This window comes from Scleropages formosus, chromosome 2 (assembly GCF_900964775.1).
Source record: "Scleropages formosus chromosome 2, fSclFor1.1, whole genome shotgun sequence".
NCBI classification, from domain to species: domain Eukaryota; kingdom Metazoa; phylum Chordata; class Actinopteri; order Osteoglossiformes; family Osteoglossidae; genus Scleropages; species Scleropages formosus.
The window spans coordinates 9362278-9385329 of NC_041807.1; the positions used below are offsets into that span (position 1 = coordinate 9362278).

Genomic DNA, 23052 nt, shown 5'->3' on the forward strand with positions numbered 1-23052 from the left:
CCACACACTAACACCAAACATACTGCACTACTTCCAGATAATATTTTGGACCGTTTAACTAAAAAGACTTGCACTTGTTGATTTAGAAGCCAACAAGCAGTACCAGTGTTTATGGAGTAACAAGAGAGCATTATTCATTGAATCAAGTTATAAATTTGTCAGTTTATCAGCCAGAAGGGTTGCTGCCTGAGTTCCTCAAATGAAGTATGTTATATTTTTATTGCCTTAAAAGCAGTTTTGAATAACAATGTATTTACATAAATAAAGAATTGTTATCTTGTCTCTCACACTTTAACATAAAACAGCTTTTGATGGATTCCAGCAGATGCAGAAAGGGAGAGCAAGAACAGATTTGGGGTAAATTACACTAACTGCCCCATGTTAACTGCACCCCTCAAATCACTTTGAGGACTTAAACACACACCTATTGCCTGTTCACACCTACAAACACACACGTTGTCTGAAACCGCTAGTCCCGAGCAGGGTCGCGGTGAGCTGGAGTCTAACCCGGCAGCACGGGGCACACCTCAGACGGGACGCCAGTCCGTCGCAAGGCACCCCAGGCAGGGCTCAAACCCAAGACCCGCCCGGCTAAATCCGCTGTGCCACCGCGCCCCCTGCTATCGTCTGTTCAAAAATGCAAAAAAAAGGCCTCATTTGTCTTCATCGGTAATGAGTGTATTTCCTGCCCTCCCCCCTCTGGCCAGTGCTTGACAATGTGAGCAACAGCTGTTTCACCTGGCCTCCCTCCCCCCCTCCCTCGCCCAGGGCATCATGTGACATGGTACAAGCTATGGTTATCCTGCCACTAAAACACTTTCATCAAGCACGGACAAGGTCTTGCTAGCACATTAGCTTATGGCACTCAAACCATTAACGATTTAAGGGTTACAGCAAAATGTAAAAACATGCTGGCTCTGTATAAATTGCCATCCAACAGAGAAACCAATACAAAAGACAGAAACTGAACATGAAACTTTTTCCTCGTGTCACCAATAAGCACAGCGCTACATTTGGAAGCAATTATGTGTGATTAGCTCTATTTGCATATGTTAATGAGAGCGCACGCTAGCACATCCAGCTAAGCGGCACGCATTTCCGTTCAGAGGCATTTAGAAGGACAAATATTGTCAGCCCTATTGGTGTCAGAGCTCTGTCCCGCTTGCATCTCATATAGGTGTGTTTAAATGTTTACCCTAAATTGGTTGGTTGACCCTTGGGTCGACATGTAGCCACCAAGCTGGGTGCTCAATAACGGTGCACTTCAGAGCAATGCATGTGAGTACCGTTTCATATCAGCGCAGGCTAATAATAATATCTCTAGCGAAGAAAATCCATTTAGACACTGAGGCATACTTCAGATAATGTGTGAAGTACTTCACGCTGCATCTTTGACATCAAATAAATCACCCTCAAAAATGGAGCTCCGAGGAGCAGGTCTGATCAGAATAGATCGCACAAACACAGCAGCTTTTGGCTCCAAGTTGGTTATTAGACAAAACATTTTAATTAATCTCTAATAAGGCTGAAAGAAAGGAATGTACCAGGAATGGGAGTCATTGTGTGAATTTTCAGTGGCTGTGGAAAGTGGGAAAAAAATTCCTCGCAAGTGCAAACGAAAACATAAGTTAACCTTGAGGGGGGGCGGGGGGGGGCAAGCGATTCGGGTTTAAGGCATCAACGCATCGGTTCCTTGACCCTTTCATTTTTTGTTCCTCATAAAGGTCACCCCACGTCCCTGACTGAAGTCCTAGCTTTTGCAAGCCTCACTCAAGGCTCCCGCTATCAGCATGACCGGTCTGTTCCGTACGGTCTGTGGGGAGGGGGACTGGGGTTGTCCCGGCAACGTCTGATCTATGCTATCGCTAATGCTGCGGCCAGCAAGGAGGCACTCACTTTACAATCTTCCCTCGCGAGTCAACAACTGTAGGTTTGGGGCATGGATTCAGACACACCAGCGGGATTTAGCAAGAACGACACGTGTTCCAGAAGTGAGCCCCTGGAGCGCAATTCCATAGCACGTCCCTTCCAAATCTCACCCGGCCTACTTGTCTGCTATTCTGGAGGATGGGAGGGGAGGGGCTCGTGCGCTCCAGGAGTTCTGCCCCAGCTGTGGTCGGAAATCCAGCGTGACATGTTCTAACTGGACTCAGCCGTTTGGCGGACACCAGTGCAGCGGTACGCAATCCAGCCCCTCGTGATATTTAATTCAGGGCCATCTCATGAGTGTGGGAAGTGGATGACGGTTTCCAGGGTCTAGTCTACTCTAAATTTGAGTTCTTCAAACATCTATGTGATTAAAAAATTATTTTTGTAAATTAAGATGTCTCATATAAACTGTAAGGTTAATAAAAGTAAACAGTCCATTACATAATGAGGCATAATGTATTGCTGTGTGATATATGATACATCATAAAACTGAATATATTACCATAAATTGATAAATGTAACTCTGAATTGGGGGTAATCCTGGGTAGGCAGCTGGACTTCCAATGCAGTGAGCTCCTCTTTGCTGCAGGCAGTAATGCAAAATCTTCAATCTGAGAAGACTTTAGAATTGCGGAACTGAAGGTTATAAAAAATTACAGTTAAACATCGCTTACATTTCAGCTAGTCATCTGAAGGTTCCTGGTCCCTTTGCAGATTTCTATGTAAAACTGTTAATCTAAAATTGGATGGGTTTTCGCAGATCTACAAGATCAATGTGTCCATAGAGACATAAGAACACAACAGGCACTACCTATCTAGACCCCTCGCATAGCAAGCAGTGAAATTACTGGAAATCGAACTTCAGGTATGTTCAGAGGGTCGACTGTCCCTGCCAGTTTGTTGTAGAAATGCAATGAGCTCCTATAAAGTGAGGGGCCCTGTGCAACCTTGGCAAAATGCCCAAGAAATCTAAGTATGAAGGGCTGTGCGGGTCAAAGGAACATTTCAGCATATGAGCCGTAAGGTCATGGTTTTCACCAAAAATGCTAAGAGATAATTACCCACGGAGGTATCTTGCTATAAGTCAAGATAAAAATATATTTTGGTTTGAACAAACGTATTGTTGGTTTTGTGCGCGTCTGCAGGATGCTGTGGCTTGGACCTCTTCTTGCCGCCTTTTTATTTGCACAGTTAAGAATAAAGGAGAACATTAAATCCAATAACCGTGTTTTCGACCAAACCCAGCTGCAGGGAACAATCGAGGCTCTGTGTCTCACAGCTCCCATCCCCCCCGTCCTGGGGGCTGAAGCAGGGCCCAGGTATGATCGCCATAGGACCAGCCTCAGCTAAGGCCTTGCAGTTCCGCAGCCGCCCCGACACTAAGCGGCTTGGAGTTATCAGCATGCCACAGGGCCCACAGAGCGTACCCCGCCACTGCCGCGGTCAATAATTGATTGGCCGACCACGAGGGGGCTTGGCGATCCTGTGTGTGAGTTTGTGCAAGCCGTTTTTAAGCAAAGTTACAATGTTGAGCAGGACTCGATGCAGAGCATCTGTCCACCCACCTCACATATTAAAATTATTTTCCCCAAAGGAAATGCTCACCATTTTTTTTTACCCAGGAGGACACTTGAATTAAAATGGCCTATTCATGGAAGGGGGGAAAAAAAGCCAAAGACTGGAACAGACTGTGAATGGAGGTGTTCAATGCAGCCGACCGTCAGAATTTGGGAGCTTTTCCCCTGCAAACATCTCTATGTCTCCCTGGCCTCCCTGCATTTACATTTTGACAGATTTTACGTTTACTGCAAAGTATATATCCTTTGGCTGCCGCACCTTGTAAAGCTCAAGAGCAGGAGTGTTGATATCATTCCAGGTATCCGTGACAGACGTCGGTCCACAGCGACCACCAGTTCGATAGGAATCACTTCGAATGCTCAGAGAATGTACAGAATGTGGAGCAGAGAGGCGGGAGGCCCTGTCAAAGGGCCAAACGCATTTAGCGCTGAACGCTAACATGACAGTGAAAGCTGAGCCATTTTGAGGATTTTATTACAGGTATCCCTGAAATGTATCATGCCCTGAAGGGTAACATTTAGAGTCTAAGTACTCTTCATACAGCCTCAGTTCAGGCTGGTTACAAATTCCCCCCTCAGGGCTCCTGCTTCTGTCAGAGTGTCTCCAGACCTCGGCTGTCCAGCCCTTTGTGATTTTTCAAGCGGTTTGGATCTTGGGTCCCACCTCTCTTGTTCTCCTAACTAACAGATGAGCTCATACGTACGTGAAAACAAACTGTTACCTGCCGTACGGCGCTGGCGAAGAGGAACCCCCCCCCAAGTTACCCCACACGGGCAGCCATCCGGAATTTAGCCTTTAACCCTTTCAAGGTCAGGGTTTGAAAACTTTTGCACTGTTCCTGCTTGGGGGCCATCACACCCAAGTTTCTTAACACAAGGTTACGCAAATTATGAAAACACCTCAGCTCAAACCTTGTCTCTTTCTTAAGATCCTCCTTCCTAAAACTTTCAGGGAAAAAATTCTCTCAGGATATTAAGCACAATATGACTTAGAAGTACATATTGCACAATAATGTAATGTACTATAAACACTGTATGGGGTAACAAGCCCATGTTTTTCTCATCTCTGCCATTTTTTGTATGCATTGTTGCCCATGGAAAGTGTGTTTGTCATTCCAGCATGTCGTGACATGCGGGCTTCAGGCTTTGGGGGGAATGTACTCTCATCGCAGGCAAAGAACGCAGTCACACTCCGTGCCTTGCATTGTTCTCTGCTCAAAAGGGGCCCCATCCCTCAGGGCAACAATGCAGAGACTCCTCCTTGGATCGCTCACAAGCACCCGAGTTCAACATAAGACACAGAGCTCCACACAATGTTGTATATCAAAGCACATCTGCGTCACCTGAGGTGGTAGTGACAAGGATGGTGACAGGAAGGAGGATGACTTACCAGTTAATAATTTCAAAAGTTATAATTATTTCATATCTCACCATTTACTTCCGAATGTCAAAAGCAGGCTTTTGTGGTGATGCAACAATGGCACAGAAGAAAAGCGCTACCCAGAAGTCTCAGTAGATGCGCTCTGGATTGAGTGCACCTGGAATCGGGAACACGTGGCAAGGCCAGCTCGTAGGCGGGTCTGCTCCTACCGCAGCGTCGCCCTCCATCTGGGACTGTCTTCCACCAATTTAAACCCACGAGGCTTGCTTGGCCTTTTTATTGATTTTAACCCAACAATTAACATGATTTATAATAACATTTTAGATCCCGGTCGTAATGCTGCTTGGTGCCTTTGTTTGTGTTTTAATTAAGAAGACCTTGTGAGTCTCCAACCCCGAGCTTCCTTTTTAATTGCCAGTATTTACATCGGACCGACTTCAAACGTAGGGAGACATTGGTAAGGGGAGCACAAAGGGGCCCTTTGAAATGCCTGCAGTTATATGAAATGGCATGCTAATTAAAAACCTAAGGCTGCCACTGTGATATGAAAAGTATTTATATTTGTAACTTCAACTCTGGATCTGCTCCCTTTGAGCCGCGTGTGATTCCTTTCATTGTTCTTACCTATGTCTGCCTCCACACCATTCTCTTGCAGCTCTGATTGGTGAAATTATGAAACCCTTTGTAATTAAAAGAGACCTGCTTTTAAAGCACTAAATCATTTAAAGCAATTCAGCCCCGGCACTTTGATCTACAGTGGCACAGACAGGGGCAGGTATGATGAATCTACTTTACCAAGGCATAATTTATAATTGGGTTCATTAAGGTTATTGCAAATGAATACACATATTAAAATGTATGACTGCTTTTTTTAATACACACAGTAAATCTAATCAAATAATTAAAACCTTAGAAAAAAAGAATATTTATTGTTCTGTATAGGAATAGGCATTAAAGTGGAACTACATCTTTTTAAAAAAATGAAATAGAACATAAGTAATCTTGGCAATCTAGCGGCAAGATGATGATCAGGCCTCCTTAAAGAGCACAAAAATAGGTCTCCGAGGGAAATGATAAAATAACGTTCAGGTTTCAGCCTTGGATTCCTGTATTTGTTTGTTTGCCTCAAGGCTTGACTACAAGGGTGAAAAAGAACACTTTGTGAGCCAGAAAGTCCTAAACTGGTAATAAATGTGATTGTACTTGTTTGCAGGTAATTGCGTTTGTTGTGATCTGCCTTTGACAGTGAGCAGTGGAGAGCAGGGAGAGACAAGGGAGAGGGAGGGAGGATCTGGTGCCAGGAAGAGTCCAGGTTATCAGGCAAACTGGTACACTTCCTTTCCAGTAACAGTCGGTGCTAAGGACCACTCCTGCCAGAAAAAAAAAGGTTTAACTCCTTTGAAAATAAACAGAGACTTCAAGCAAAATCTGCTGCAGAGTTTTTGGAAACTTCCCTTGCACAACCTCCATAGGGCTGAGATGAGTTCAAACCATTCTCATCACTGTTTATAAGGGGTCTACCTCCTGCCAAACTCCTGTCAGGCACCTGATTCACACTGTGGTCAGGGTGCAAGCTTTAGCAGGAATGATCAAAACAGCAAAGGCCTCACAGCAGTCTGAAAATGGATATTAATAGTTAAAAGACATATAAATAAGTAAATAAGAACTGGGCCTTTAGTCACTTTCAAGGACAGTGTTTGAAGCCAGTATGACAGAAGAGAGAGGTCTGGAAAGTGGTATTTTGACACAAGAGATAAGCATGCAGAACAGACACGGGTGATGGAAGAGCAGCCAGATGTTTTTGCACGACCTGGTTCTAAACCGTTCCTGCTGGCAGTGGGGGCCCACTAATGAGAACAAGTTGAATTGTACCAACAATGTTTCAAGTTCTACTAGAGATTAACCGAATCCTTCCAAAATTTAGCCATATTCAATCAAGGATATGGCAGATCCTACTGAGGATACACCATAAACTTCAGAGGATGTACTAGATACTAGCCAGACACTACAGAAGAAACACTGGATTCTACCAAAAAATGTGCTGTATTCTCTCTAAGATGTGGTGCATCCTACTGTGGATGAGCCAAACTCTGTAGAGGATGAGCCTGATTGTACTAAGGAAGCATCAGATTCTACCAAAGATGTGCTGGACCCTTCCAAGGAGTATCTTGACTCTAGTGAGAACATAACACATCCAGCTGAAAATGTGCCAGATTCTTCAGAGGATGTACTGGATACTCAGATTATACAGAAGAAGCATTAGATTCTAGCAAAGGTATGTCGGATTCTTTCTTAGATGTACTGGATTGTATTGTGGATATGCAAACTTTAGCAGATGATGGTAGGGCCTCGATCAAAAGGCCTGTAATATTTTGTTTGTGGGCATGTGTTTCCCTTTCTATTCACAGGTGAAGCCGGAAAGACTGACTGATATCCAACTGTTATTGGCCGTCAGAAATGGAAGAAGATGGAAAAATCACATGGCCACGGGATGGATGACAGAGAAGCTGGTTACACCAGAAAGATTTGTGGTCTTGCTGTTGCTATTGAGGTGCTGCACCTGAGCTGTCTATTTGGGCATGAGAACCTGTATGTATGTGCATATGAAGTGTAACGGCCTTATAAATAGTGGTAAAGGCACCAGCTATGTATTTTGTGTGAAATATTTGTAAATAAGGGGGTGCAGTGGCGCAGTGGGTTGGACCACGGTCCTGCTCTCGGGTGGGTCTGGGGTTCGAGTCCCGCTTGGGGTGCCTTGCGGCAGACTGGCGTCCCGTCCTGGGTGTGTCCCCTCCCCCTCCGGCCTTACGCCCTGTGTTACCGGGTTGGCTCCGGTTCCCTGCGACCCCGTATGGGACAAGCAGTTCTGAAAATGTGTGTGTATTTGTAAATATTTCATTGTATATATATATATATATATGTAAATAGTTCACTGTAAATAAGTAAAACCAGAAGCTGCTGGAATGGGGTGAGTGCATTTTCTTCTGTACCAGTTTTTCTCCTGTTTTTCTTTACTTAAGAGTCGAGCAAGACAGGTATATTTTTGTTTGTTTCATTTTGTTAGGGTAGATAGTGTCACAAAGGGTAGGACTCACTTTTGTTTGTTGTGTTGGCATGTCTCACGCCTGCAGAGATTACTTATAAGTTGCCAGTGGTCAATAAATAGACTCTTTTGCATTCTGAAAGAATTGGTGCGCTTCTTTCTGGTGGTAGTCAATCTCAATAACCCTGTGTTGCAGTCCAACCCTAAGCTGGGCTGTACCAGATGATGAGCCCGATTCTATTGAGGAAGTATAGGATTTTACCAAAGATGCACCAGATTCTGCCAAGGATATCCTAGATCCTAATGATAATATGCCAGATTCTACAGAAGCTATTTCAGATCGTACCATAAACATGTCGGATTCCATGGAAGATGCACTGGATTCCAAGAAGAAAACAGCATATTCGACCAAAATGCGGTACATTTTGCCAAGAACATTTTGGAATGTGAAATTGCCAGTATTACTGTGGTGCACAGTCTTACCTTTTATTTCTCCCAGGAGCTCGCTGGTGTTCAGACGCTCCATCTTCTCCTTCCAGTCTTTAGATAGAAGTTTCTCCATGCAAGAGGATTCTGGTACACAACCAAGAGAAAATGAATAAATTTTTTTTTTCATGCAATTACATGCACATCAATCTTTGTTCAAAGGTGTAAATATTATTATCAGATAACCCTTGTTAATATCAGATTCTTCCCATTCACAACACAACTGATGCTTCAGCTGAAGTGACATTTGAAAATTTAGATGCAGCTTCTCTCTCTTGATAAAATCAAGGACTGTATATAGTACAAATCTCAGAAAACACTGAAGGTGTTTTACAGTACAAAGCTGTCAGGGGGAATAACATATTACTGTCACAGTTCTGTTCCAGCACATCTGACAGACAACGATAAAAAAAACCTAGGACATGAATTGTATAAGACATGAATACTGTAACTTCACAGCCAAAGAAAGGGAGAGGGCTGCAAGAAAGACTGTTCAATGTCCAGTAATGAAAGGAATCAAACAGTCCCTCTGTAAGAGTTTGAAATAAAAAGGGAAAAAATGTTCAAAACATTCCGGTGTTAACTGTCCTTCCAGCATGAGGTGTAGTTAGCGGGAAAACAAAGATTCCTGATGACAGCAGAACACAAGTTTTGCACTGGGCAGCCTTTAGCAGGCACAAAAAGACCAAAAGCTAAGGTAGAAATTACAATACTGCCCCCCCCAAAAAAAACAACAAAGTCAATAAAAAAAAAACTGCCTTTGATGAGTTGCTTTTCACAAATTTTCATAAATTCCAGAAAACAGACTCTGCTTCCTATAAAACAAACACTGCACTCTTTCACTGTTTATAGTAATTGCAAGAAATGTAAAACTCTCTCAAAATCCACAGAAGCTGGGCCAGCGGGTGGGAGGGGTGGGTGTTCAGGCCGTCAGAAACCTAAAACAACCACGGGATTTATTTACCCTTTCCTCTGTCCCCACCAAGGTGGTAAATAGTTCTGATTTATTTTCCTACCCATGAAGTGTCATGTGTTTCTCAAAGAGGTCATTGAAAGCCAGATAAATAATAATAAAACACAGGAATAATGGCTGCCATTTAGCTGCTCCCAGATATTCACATTAGTAACTGTCTCTAAGGGATGGCGAGAGAGCTCCAGCTGTGGCAGAGAGGTCAATCCAGAACTGGCTGACAGAGATAAGTGAGGAAGCTAGAAGAGGAAGGAGAAGGGGATGGTCTGGGCAGAGTAAGGGCTCGATCAGCATCCATCTGGTCTGTTAGCATTAGCTCCACAAGCAACCAATCAGCAATGTGAGAGAATGTGGAATCCACCACAGCATCAATGGGGTCTCCAATGAAGAACACGCTGCCCTCTCATCTATCGTCCTACTGCCTACCCCCCACCTCTTACTCCTGCACCAAGGGCAGCCTGTTCCCATCAAACCCTGAGCGTAGACCCGGCTAAACCAAGTGTGACCTCTGCCTCCAGCTGCCCTTGTAGAAGCAGTCGTCACAAGCCTATGGGATGTCTGGCAGAACTCGAGTCCCACACAGTCAAGTCCTAATGATGGAATGGATGGAAGAGCTGGCCTTGAACTAGGACACGTCACTGAGGCAAGTGCAAGGTCCGGGCCACTGATTTCTCTTCAAGAGAAAACACTGCGGTCCAGGTCAACTGCGATAAGGGTTATTGCAGCAGAAGCAAAATCTTCAGGGTCTCCTCAAACTCCTCGCAGCAGCTTTTGTTTCCTAGCTAACAAAAAAAAGGCCTTTTAGTACTAGTTTCTTAATGAAAACACATGAAAGTTTCCAGTTAGTCAGTTTAGACAAAACGTAAGAATTTTATCAGCTGCACTTGCCCAAGGTAACATACACTGTTAGATAAGCAACTTTACAATGATTTGACCATTCACACTGCTGAGTGGTATTTATTGTAGAAGTATCTTCAGCAAGGGTACGACTAGGAGCATGGATTCAAATTCAGGTTGTTTGACTACAAGGTGATGATTAGACAATCTACACAACCCTTTGAAAATAAGGACATATGAGATTACATATTCTTATTTGTTGTTTTTGTTGCTGAGATTTGGCATTTGTCTTAATTATATAATTGGAACATCTCTTTAATTACATATATTGGAACACCCACGATTACAGATATACACAACCATGTGCTCAGTGACATTTAATACACAGAAATATCGAACTGCTCAGTAACAAAACTTCAAAGCATTAAGGTCTTTTATGAAGTTTCAGGGACTACGTCACACAAGCTGAAGGCGTCACAGACCTCCATCCACGAGAGGGAGTTTATCTTTTGTGTTCATTCATGAGGATAACTTTACTTGAGGGAAAGTTTTAGGAAACAAGATTTAGTGACTAACAAGCACCATTTTCCCTTCCTTAGTAGACTGTGTATTTTTTTTAAAATACATTTTCTTATATGTATTTTTAACACAGCCTGTAATAAGTGTACCCGATGGACCCCTTGTCTTATGCATATGACATCACTGTGCAAAACAATGAGCTAGTTATTCAGCTAAAAGGGCACAAGGCTACCCAGCTGCACTCTAGATTATAAACGGTTAAACAGCTCTCCAAACAACAGCTTATTGTGGTCATGTTGCTATAAAAAGGTGAAAAGTCATAACTATGCATGATTTAAAAGGCTAAGTATAATGTATGTATTTATATTTTATGGACTTTATATATACATATTATATACTTACAGTACCCACTGAGAGATTCTCTGGATCTTTGAAATTCTGATTACAGTATGCTCCTTTAAATTACAGAAAGCTTACATGTCAGTTTCATAAATAACCAGAAGCATTAATGGTTTATAGACACAGTATGTGTTTTCAAGATGAAAATATTTGTGAAATGTTAAACTGAAAGAAAACAATATTCATTCTAATTATGCTTTCATTCTGAGATTTTTGCAAAAAGATTCCTTCTATTTATATCTTGTTCCTGATGTATGGATGAGTGACCCATTGTAAGTAGTGTATCTAGCAGTGTAAGTCACCTTGGTGAATAAGGTGCGTAGGCTGATAACACTACATAGAGTTCATTGGAGGTTTTGGAGAAAAACATCTGCTAAGCAAATAAATGTAAATGCTTCTAAGAATGAATGGTTGAATTGAAATGCACAGATTAGACGGGGATGGCTAGTACTCATCGGCTGACAACTGATATGTGAGGTCATATACACATTACCCGATTTTTAATCAGTGAAAAGTGAATAGTTGAACCTGTACACCTTACCAAGGGATGACTGACTCTTTGCATGACAATGTACAATTGATATAATCTATACTTACGCAGGGATGCCTGACGTTCTCCATTTAACAGAAAACAGTTGGGCATCAGTTATGTCCATCTAACATGGGCATGAGTTCATAAGGCCACTATGCTGCTTTTCACATTGTATTTGGTAAGCTGAGACATGGTTTTCTTGAAAAGGAAATCTCGACACACTGTGGTACAGGCACAAACATAAAACAGAATTAGCGACAAGATTTACTGTGGCCACTTAGGAGAGAAAATACAATCTGTAAGTCTGCGCTACATCTGTACTTCATTCCAGCTGGAATTGAGGAGGGAGATTTACACTCCTGGTATGATAAACAAAGCTGACAAGGCAGAGGAAGGAGCTGGGGACACCGTAGTCAGTCTGGCTCTGGGGGGCGGGGGAGGCACTCTTTACCTTACATGGTGTGCTGTCCACCATTACGCCTCTCCTTTCCTCTCCCCAGCGAAGATTTAAACGCTGTTTTGATGTGGTAGATGAACCCATGTTCCTCTGCATCACCTTTTGTATCCACAGTCAGCCCTGTGATAGTGGGATGCGGAACCTCCCCACACAATCACAGTCCAGAACAAAATGTGCAGCACATCAAACAAGCGTGATAGCACCGTCAAGAATCACCTCGGCCTTTCAAGAATAGCCAGTGTTGTTTGAGTCTGCTTCCTTCCTTCATCTAAATGAGTCCAAAAGGACATCTCTTGTTCAGGTCAGTCTGTATGTCATTGGCTGCTCAATGTACTATTTGTTTGTGGAATTGCACCTTGAACTTCAGCTTAGTTAAATCACAAAGAGTTGGAACATGCAGCTCCTCATCCAGAGCTCAAGACCAGGGCTTCCACCACGTAAATATAAATGACTGCCTCGATGTGCACAATGTGCACAAAGAAAGGAGACCATATACACTACAACACAGCCATAGAGGAAGTTGGTGAAATACTGGGGCATGAGGATTGAAAAACACAGATTTCCATCACCTCTGTTCCCACAGCAGGTCATCATGCTTCTCGAACTAACATGGTGTCAAACACAGTAAAACACCTCCCTCCACAGATCCCAGGCCCTGCAAGGGATCACTCCCCTCCAAAACCCTGGCAGAACTCCTCCACAGACCGCCCAGCCCAGTGCCAAGCGGCACAAAGGCACAGGCAGCGGCTGGAATGTGTGAAATAATGAGTTTGCCTCCCTCTTCTCATCCAGCCTCTCTGCACTCGGGCACGTTAAATAACGCCTAAAGTTTATGTCCGCGGAAGTAGTCGAGAAGTGTACTTTTTCTTTTCTGCTGTTCACACACATGCTGCAGGAAAACACTTCAAAGGCTCTGCAGTTGTCAAAAGATTGGTAAACAACTCAGCAGCTTTTTTAACATCTTTGTACGCATTTTGAGCAATTAACACCAGCCATAAATTAAAATTTACATATATTCTAGTTTTAAAAGTTTTCCCATTGCTGTAAAAAATGTATTAATTTTAAAAAGTTTTCCACCAAGAGACATTTTATATTTTTAATTTGGAAAGTTTTTACTCTATAAACATTTCATCTTATTTGTACTTAAGTTTGAGCTGACATGCTTGAGCAAGGCAGCAGCTTCTGGAAAAAAAAAAAAAAAAAAAAATACAACTCGCACGAAAGGTGGTGTTAGGAAGTGTTAGCTCATCAGAGAAACCAGTTATAACCAATTAATGAAATAAGCCCATCATGCGCACATCCTGCTGAGAAATCAATGAGTGACTGCAGAGGATCCAGAGGGGAATGAAAACAACGCACACAGCCTCCTCTCACACTTCTCCAGGAATCTGGAGCAAACCTTGCTGAGAGGGAGCTGGAGATTTGCTACAGCTCACCAGGAATCCAACACGAGCCACAATGGTTCCACATGACTTACAAGACTTCAGTGTTCCAGTTCCACATCGGCCCGTCGGAGTTCCACCACAATCCACAGAAGTTCCCCCATGATCCATTAGAGTTATACTTCTACCATAAGTAGTCAAGAATTCCCCCATGAGCGAAAAGAGTTACACCGTGACCTACTTGGATCCACTATGACTCATGAAAGTTTAACACAATGTGTCGAAGTTACAGTGCAACCCTTTACAGTTCCACTGTGATCCATTATAGTACAATAGTGACCCATTAAAGTTCAGCATGCCCCACTACAGTTAGATGTGACCTATCAAAGTTCCACCAAGACCCAGCAAACTTCCTCTATGACCTGTTACAATTCCACTGTGACCTGTGTGAGTTCCACCGTCAGCCCTGTGTGACACCACGTCCAGCATGTTGTACCACCGAAGCATCCTGCATGGCTGGGAGCCACTGAAAAGCCAGTGGAAATAAAACACACTTTAGCTGCATCCAAATTCTCTCAGCCAGCTACCGGTTTTTCTCTCTATACATGAAAAAGCCACATATTCGTTCGGTGTATACCGACTATCTCTCCAGCAATCAGCAGCAAACATCTTGTCATCATACGGATCCTATCGCTCACTGCAGGTAAATACAAAGAACAAGATTAAACAAAAAACATTTAAAAGCAAGATACCCTGGCAAGATTAAATGCCCACCCGCCAAAAGGGATACGGATTCCTCAATTGTCATCATAAATCTTAAAGACCAAACAGTTTCTAGAACTGTATTTGCTACAAAGACGGCTTTCGTCACGTGGCTTAGCCCAGTGCCAAAACCCAATGTTGAACAGAAACCACAACAATGTGGTGAGGGAAGGCAGGCAAGCCCTGACAGCTCAGCCCATCCCTGCCAGTCTGAACCTTTGTCAAGAAGCCAAGGTGATCCCCCGCCCTGTTCCAGGCTGGCTCGACACTCAGGTGATAATTCCTGTTTTCCATTACCACGATACGCCACAGACAGTAATAAGCCATGATTAATAAACCAAAATGGCAGCCAGACCATAAATGCTTTTAGATGCAATATGCCCCAAGGAAGATTTTATTCAAACTGTCTAATTGATAGCTTTTTTTTTAAAAAAAAAAATAAGCCTCAACGGGTTCACTTGTGTGTGTGTGCTTTTGTGAGTGTGTGGGAAGGGGGTGTCATTCAACGCGAGCCACTATTGAAGCAGCCTCCAAAGCCACAGTAAAGTTTAAGCCACTCAGTGGAAAACGAGATGCACAAAAAAATACACTAATAAGCAAAATCAAATCTTATCAGTTTCAGTTTGAAATGGGGTGTGAGAAACTCAAATTCCATAATTTGTATTCTATCTACCACCCCCTTTTATCTACTTTTCATTCAAATAACCGTCATCACTGGCATTGGGAAATTGACTATAAAAAGATTAAAAACACATGCATTACCTCGTACCGAAAAGAAGATATGCAGCAAATGCTCCGAACAGTGTTTTTAAACCCACTCTGGTTACCCATATGTCTTGAAGCATTAAGATCGGGGGATAATAGTGTAAGAACTATATGGATTTGAACCCAAAGATGTCTACATGTGGTTGATGCTCCCTGCTAAAGAAATTATGTCCCAGGAGAGGAGAAGTGGCACCAGCACATAAACACTTTAATTCCAGCCATTGGTGTTGATAGTAGAGCATCACCAACCACCAACTATCTGTGCCAGATGAGCGTGTGTGTTAGGTATACTTATTTTGCCATTGCAAATTGGATCATTGTATCCCTTTTTCAATGTGTGTGTTCAGATCAGGGTTTATTAAGGACTTGCAAAATACAGTGTTTAACAATTAATGTGTTATTTCTCACGAGGCAACACAGTGATGTTAAAACTTTTACAAGTGTCCTCACCTTACAGGAACATGAGCAAATCTTCTCCACCTGGTGAATAGGTGAAGGTTTAAATGGGGTATTCCTCAGTATCAGTCACTCAAGCAGGGTTCCCTATACCCCCTCACCCCCACCTCTGTGAGGTCTTCATATTTCCAAGAATGACATAGTAGATCTGATCCACCTAGTCTTCACCCAGAAGAACTTCACAGTCCAGCAAGGTGGCCTACCTCTCTGACTCCGTCGGGAGTTCATTTTAATCACATTCTAATGCATCTACATTGTCAGTGTGCCTTTTTAAGAAGGAGCACAAAGGTATCACATACAAAGCTGTGAATCAGTAACTTATCAAAAGTTGATGTTAAACCAGTCAAGGCTGTGTACCTTTCTTTGCCATTATTTAGTTTGCCCCAAACCTACTTAGAATTATTTACCTGTTTTATACACAGCTAGGTCATCTCTACTGTATCAATTCAGTGTGAGTACCTTAAATGAGGAGTACTACGGTGGAAGGGGGGGACTTGAAACTCTGTCATTTGACTGCAAGGTAAAAGCTTTAACCAGTAGGCTACGTGCTTTGTCCAGCATGTACTGCCACTGTACTCTGGAGAACCTTTCTTGGAACTCAAACCAGAGCCCTTTAGATAAGAAGTTGAGGTCTTTGACCAGCCAACTACAGGTGTGGGAAAGCAGCTACACTACAGTGGCCCAAGCAGTAGAAGAAAACCATTTAGGACAGTAAGTCAAAGCATCCTCATTGACTGTAAAGAGCCCCACACCCAGCCCCTTGAGTCCCAGACCTGTCTATGATCCAGCTGTCCAACAGGAAGAATGTGTTGTTAATCAAGGGTGAGCTCACACTGGTCATATTAATAGTTCCCCCTCCTTTAAATAGTTTTGCATTGAAAACTGAATTCACAGTGAAAGAATGGCAGTGATGAAATCAAAGATAAAAATTAGTATGTAAAAATAAGACTTCACACAGCCACTCTGATTTGTAAAAAGCTGAAATAAATTGTGATTCAAAGCAGAAGTGTTGCTGCTTGACAAGGGTTGAGTTGGAGGACACCTTCCTCACAGTGTGACAGTTGGGTTAATAATTATCTTCTAAGCACTTTCAAGTGCAACATCTTTAGCGATACTGGGAAAGAAAAGCTCCAGGATGGAAGGGAAGGAACCACAGAGCAGGGAGGGGAAAAAAGCCATCAAGGTCAAGAGAATAATGTAACTTACCTTCAGTTTGGAGAGGAGAACAAGCTATTTCTAAAGTATTCTCTTTGCTTCTCAACACAATAATTGAGTGACATTTGCAGTCTGTTAGGCAGTGCTGCACTTTCAGCCAATAGGAGTACGCACAAACACTTCAAGGTGCGAGTCATTTAAAAAAAAAAAAAAACAGATGGGGCTGTGCAACGGGGGGCCGAGTGGCTTCCTCCTTTGGAGATCCTTCGAACCCGGGCGAGAAAACAAACTGGAGGCACGGGCAACACGAAAGCCTCCGCTCCCCATACACAAGCGGCGCTCCACCAAATCCTGTGACTCCTAATCAAAGAGGCACTAAAACAAGAAGCCATCACACCAAACAAAACAAAATAATTACAAGAATCAAAGTGAAAGGAGAAATAACGTACGAAAATGTGTTTTGTCATTCCGTCAGTGGTCCCGGAGACAACAGCCGTCGGATGCGCCAAGTGTTCCCGAAGCCGCGATAATCAAAGCGTTATTGAAGCGAGGACAAAAAGGGCACTAATTGCAAGGGACTAATCTAAACGTAATAGGTTATACACCCGTGCGATACGGCACAATGCAAATGCAAGGGGGGGACATGGGGGTGAAACAACATTCTCTGTATACAACAGAGCGTCGTTGCTCATTTTCAGGCAATTACCTTCCCTCCTTGTCAACAGTTTTAATAACCTCCATCATTTCCAGAAGACTTTTTTGCTTCAGTTAAATAATTTCCAACTCTTTAATATGCAAATGCATGTGTTCCTATGCAGGGGTGAAGAGCAGCCGCTTCTTGAAATGTGTCATTGCATTGTGGAGCACCTGCGCTTTGGGGAGGGCTTGATTTAATTGACACCTAATACTATTCATTATTCCACTTAGTGAGCAGCTCCTGTTAGTCACCTGTAGGCTCTCCCATCGGCCCAGGTTCAGCTTGTCAACAGCGGCACCAAACAGCTGTATAAATAGCGTGCCTGCACTGGGCAATGGGGGAAAAATAACCCCGTGCCATCCTCACTCCCCAGTGCTTCAGGAAATGGAGTTGCGGATGGGTAGAGGATCTAAAATGCAGACTGAGAACGGCGAAAGGCCCTAACCATCTGGCGCACCTACTATGCCAAGTCTGATGGATCTCAGATATATGCTGAACCTGCATGGTCCATGCCATGTAGCTGTAGATAACTCAGTCTCCTTAAAGGCGTAATCTTTAGTGTAAGAACTCTAACAGAAAAACGCTGACCACATGGCTTTGTGGAATACTATGTCACTGATAATAACGTGTCCGATGCAGGGTTGCAGTGCTCCAGAGTCTATCCTGGAGTCACACGGTATGAGGCAGGGCAATCACACACACACACACATATACATATTAAGGACAATTTAGAGACCCCAATCCATTGGACTATGGGAGGAGACCAGAGAATCCAAAAGAAACACATGCAAACTCCAAGCAGACTGTGCCAGATTGAAAGACACATCCAAACACATAGTCCAGGAGCTCTGAGGCACAAACAGAATAGTTAAGCTGAAGAGTGGGGGCTATCAATGGACAAAGCCTATATAATGGAGTTCTCTAAAGTGACACTTCTACAAGTCAAAGCAAGTCAAACACTGCACACAATTTTCACTTTAATTGTGATGTCTGCTTAAAATGTTTGCTGCTGCAGGAGACCTCTCTGCAGCGCACAGTGAAGAGCCTCAAACTCCTGGCTGCTTCTCTGCGAGAGCATCTGAAGGGTTTCAGCGTGAGACTTGAAAATCCTTTGATAAGAACGTGAAGACCTCTACTCCATGTCCCGCCTGGACCAGGCAGTGACTCATAGGACTGCTGGATGACTGCAGCTGGACAGCTTGCAGATGAGGAGAAGCACACAGTTACTCACCCCCAGCCCCACCCCAAAACACTCCTGAGACTGGATCTCGAACCTGCGTCTTCGCTACTCCACCCCCGCCCGCAAAGGAGAAGGCTTCCAGGATGCTCAGCACTGGGCTCGCAGTGGCCATATGAAAGAGGAATGGAGTTGGGGGGGTGCACGTGCAGCAAACGTAGTAAATTATAAATCTGAACGAATGTGGTGCGAAGGGGGGGGTTGCTGCACCGATGCACACAGCAGGACTAGAGGCCAGCGACTCCTGAAGGCACCGCTTCAGAAAGGGGGTTTGGACGGGAGATTAAAACAAACCCATTCCCTTCTACCCCCCAAACCCCCGTTCATGAGAAGCAAGAAAAAAAGCAGCAAGAAGAAATAAAGAAGGAGGGAGCAAGTAACTCCGCAACTCCCCAAACCTGGACAAGAGGGGAAGTAAAAAAGGCCTTGAATCCAAACTTTGCAATGAGGAGCCAAGATAAGCCTGTATTCAGAGCCCCCCGAAGTACAATCCCCTCTAAAGCTGGAAACTGGCAGCTGGTAGAACAGCTGGTGAACAGGATTAATGTCAGAAGAATGAAATAAAACTCAACATATGTCCGAGCCCGAGGTGCTGAGGTTGTGCGTGATCGCGGCCCAACGGGCATCATGTGTGCAGCTGGAAGGAGTGCACCCCTTCACCCACTCCCACCCTCACCCCCACAAGGTCACTTTTAGGACCCAGAGCCATTCAAAGCCTGGATAGCACAACGAACCCTCGTTTCACTGCTTTCTGAAGAGCACATAGCTCCTCCGTGTTAATGCCAGTACAGTAAGTGTGGTAAATTCGCATAAAAAACGACCCTGACCGAATTCAATTAAAGAATGCTCGAAGTGCACAATCTGCTCAACATCTGTAACGGTGTGAAACAGAGGGAGCGGCTCATCTTCGTCCCCAGTGGCCAGGTGAAAAAAACGTGAGCGTCGTGTACGGCGACCCGCTGCCGATGAGGGTTACGACACTTAAGATTGCGAAGATGAGCATTATGGGAGATACGTGCACCTAATTTCAATTTATAATTTCCATTTGATGTCAGCAATCATGAGGGCCCACACACTGTAATAAATTAGAATAATTTCAAACAGGAATTAAATTACTGGGTACCTTGCATAAGAGCTGTTTTTGGGGGGGTACCCTGCAATCTACCTGTCAGACATAAACTCTTGCTAATCGATGCCTCAAAACATTCACGTTTATTCACCTGTGTTAAGCTAATAGGAGTGTGCATATCATGCGGCCATCAGCGATCACGGCTGCTAAGCCTGATTTACTGAATTAATGGAGATCCGTGACTGCGCAAGGACCAAAAAAAAAGAAAAAAAAAAAATCATATGCATGCAAGGAAAAGCGCCACAGAGCTAGGTGACAGTGCCACACAAACACAAGAAACTATTTCATTATGAAAGTGGGGCAGATTTGATACGGCAAGGAAATTACCTGAATTATACAAAAAATATGAACGCAGCATGCGTCCGAAGCTAAATGATTTAAAATCCGGAAATTTTGTGCCGCTAAACTAGATTTTAAAATCCAGCTATGGCACTGAGTCATTTGCAAGCTGAAGTCTGAAACATACCTGTCTGTGTGTCATGTCTATTTACAAAGGTAATTCAAAAAGTATCCGCAGTAATCTATTTTCATTTGGTAATCAACACCAAAGCATTAGAAACTCATTTGCATTTCAGCACAAGGCAGAATCTCGTTAGTTATTGTTAGTTCTCCGGACCTCAAAGATTCATTTCAGGAAAACCCTCCGGGTATTTCGTCTATGACCAAACTATACATATCACCACATTCACACTTTTTCTGTCAAAGAAAAAACAAAAAAAAAAAAAAAAAAAAAAAAAAAAAAACCTTTGTGCCTTATTTTCCTTAGGTCGTTAATTTGTGTAATTAGGGAGGCACAACAATGCGGGCCGCTCACCACGTCTCTGACACTTCCACATGGTGCAAAACAGCAATTAAAGCTGCTCATCGTTCCCGGCAGCGGACCGTGTTCGCAGCGGTGTCACAGTTCATCATACGTAAACTGTGCTCTATGTGCGCTGGGGTCCAGAGGTCAACATCTTTAGACACGGACCTCTCGTTCCTTGTTACTCACAGAGCTGGGAGGAAGCACCTCAGCTTACATAGACCAATGGAATGGCAGGAGCAAATTCACCACATATCTCAGCAGACGTAAAGTGGGCTTGGAGAGTGTATCATTGTAAAAATGGTGCCAAATTAAAGAAGGTGTGCACTAGAATAAATGATAAAGCAAAAGATGCCAGCAGCTTAACTCCAATTGATTCTTACTATTTGGATTGTGATTTTTCCTTTCAGAAGCGTCTCCTAATTTTTAACTGTCAACAAAAATGCAGGTATATCCATGAGAATTAAGTGGGTTTTAGTTAATGGCTACATAATTGAAAAGTTGGAAAGGCCTGAGTGTTCGCAGTTCTAGGAAGTGTCCCGTCTGGACATCGGCTCACTGTCTCAACGCACCATTTTTACACTGGGACTCTCCAACGGGTGCTGATGTTAGCTTTCTGAGCCGACCCCATCCCTGTCTTTGCAGCACAGAGCGGGCACGGCCTGGAAAGAAAAAAGCAAGTTCCTTGAAAACCAACTTAAGAGATCTGGGCATTTTAGAGGCGCAACGAGAAACACTTATGAACCTCATGTTTATGCACTCAAAGAGGAGTGGGCCAGAGACGCAACGGCGGTAAAGTGTTAGAAAATATAAAGAGGGTGGCGGCGTGGGGGGGACGGGCTCAGTGGCCAATCAGAGACAGCAGCATTATGACAAGTGGTGTTGGAACGGTAGGAGAGGGTCTATGTCCGTGACCCACTCCATTGGTGCCATGTCACCGTTGACCATCGTTAGCTATAATCCTCCCACCCATAATTTTGGTGTATGTAATGGATGCAGCCCTGGAGCACATTAACCACTTGACCCCCGGCGACTTGCAAAATTGCCATTCTGAGGGAGCCACTCCCACAGATAGACGGCGAGCGCTGAAAATCATCTCTGGCTCTTGGCCTCTGCAGTACAGTAAAACACATTTCAACCCGGCTTTTCCAACACGCTCATTTAACGTGCAGGCACGCGTAAAGCGGAACAAGGAAAGAGAGTATCGGTCATCCACCTTTGTCCGAGCTCCTGATTTCAACGTTCCACCCTCACTCGACATGGAACCCGGTGTAAACGGGTCCCTTTGTAGGGTAAGTGCTTTAAAATCATTAGCAGCCCAGATGGCAGCAGAGGGGGTGTCAGTTACACCGTCACTATTTCGATCCCCTGACATAGCCCTCGCATTGCTCTGGAATGTGGCTAGGAAACGAGAGCCCAGCACAGGGGTGCAGAGACACGGATCCATGTGGCAGGGTCTGCCAGCCACATCCTGCCCACGTGAGACGCGCACTCACGGACGCTCGAGTACACGCTCTCAGAGTCACTCACATTCACTCACTGTCACTTACTGTCACTTGGAGTCACTTACAGTCGCTCACATCTACACGCTCCAACTTCCGCGGTCCCAGCTCTCGGCCAATGAAGTAAGGCATGTCAACATCTGTTCCGTATCTCTCCCGTTTTAATTTACAGAAAGGAGGCCTGCACAGTGACAGATTTAGGGCCAGTAATGGGCCTCTGTATTCCTGTGTGTCAGCATTTCGCCCTCACTGAACAGCAGGACAAGCGGTGAGACTTGCAGAGGGCAGCCAGTTGATGAACGGCCCCCATAATCCCCGACTTCCCCACAAGACTCCCTTTCCTTTCCCTACCCCAAAATGCGCACAGGCACCCTCCTAGGCTGCATCACAAAAGCATGTTTTTCAGGACATCAATGAAACACATTTGAGCCATCAACGGATGGGACAATCAATTTCCTCTTTTTTGTCCGCATGAGAAATTGAAACAAGGGTGTTTCTTTCCCAGAGTCCTCCAGCAGCTTCCTTCAAGGGCAGCTGAGATGCACCTACAATGTGTGTGCGCTCACAAGCGGGCCTCTGTCCCACCCTGGTCGCAATCTGCCGTGGGGACCATTAGGAGGCTGGGGAGCAGGGGTGTTCCGGAGAGGCTTGCAAGAAAGTGACACAATGGATCCATTGTGCCCCCCCGATGCCTGGGGATCGAGGAGGGGGACGGAGTCAACAGCTGAGCCCGGGGGGAGATGGCCCCCGGAATGCCCCGCAGCAGTTGCTACTGTTGACTAGTCAGAATATGAGAAGCAGGGAGGCCACAGGGAAGCGTCAAAGAATGGCACACTGCGGGAGCAGCTGTTTGTTTTATCTTCGGAGCGGCGGTCTTCCGTTCAAAAGTGATCAGAACCGCGATTCTCCGTCCTGAGGTCTCAAAACCCTAGTACCGTTCAGTGGGGAAAAGAGACTTGTTGGCAAAGTTTTGGCAAAAAAAAGCTTTGGCAGGGCAGCAGGTTGCATAGTGGTTAGAGTCATAGGTGTTGAATC

General features: G+C 44.2%; 1 protein-coding gene across 7 annotated transcripts in view; it reads right to left on the bottom strand.

Annotated features, from left to right (window-relative positions):
* The window catches only part of LOC108940348 (transcription factor SOX-6-like), a 163451-nt gene that overhangs the window by 68119 nt on the left and 72280 nt on the right, over window positions 1-23052 (bottom strand). For all 7 annotated transcript variants that reach the window (XM_018762459.2, XM_018762503.2, XM_018762486.2 and 4 more), the window contains one exon: window positions 8414-8503. In XM_018762459.2, coding sequence (XP_018617975.1) covers window positions 8414-8503 — 90 coding nt within the window. The remainder of the gene's footprint in view (window positions 1-8413; window positions 8504-23052) is intronic.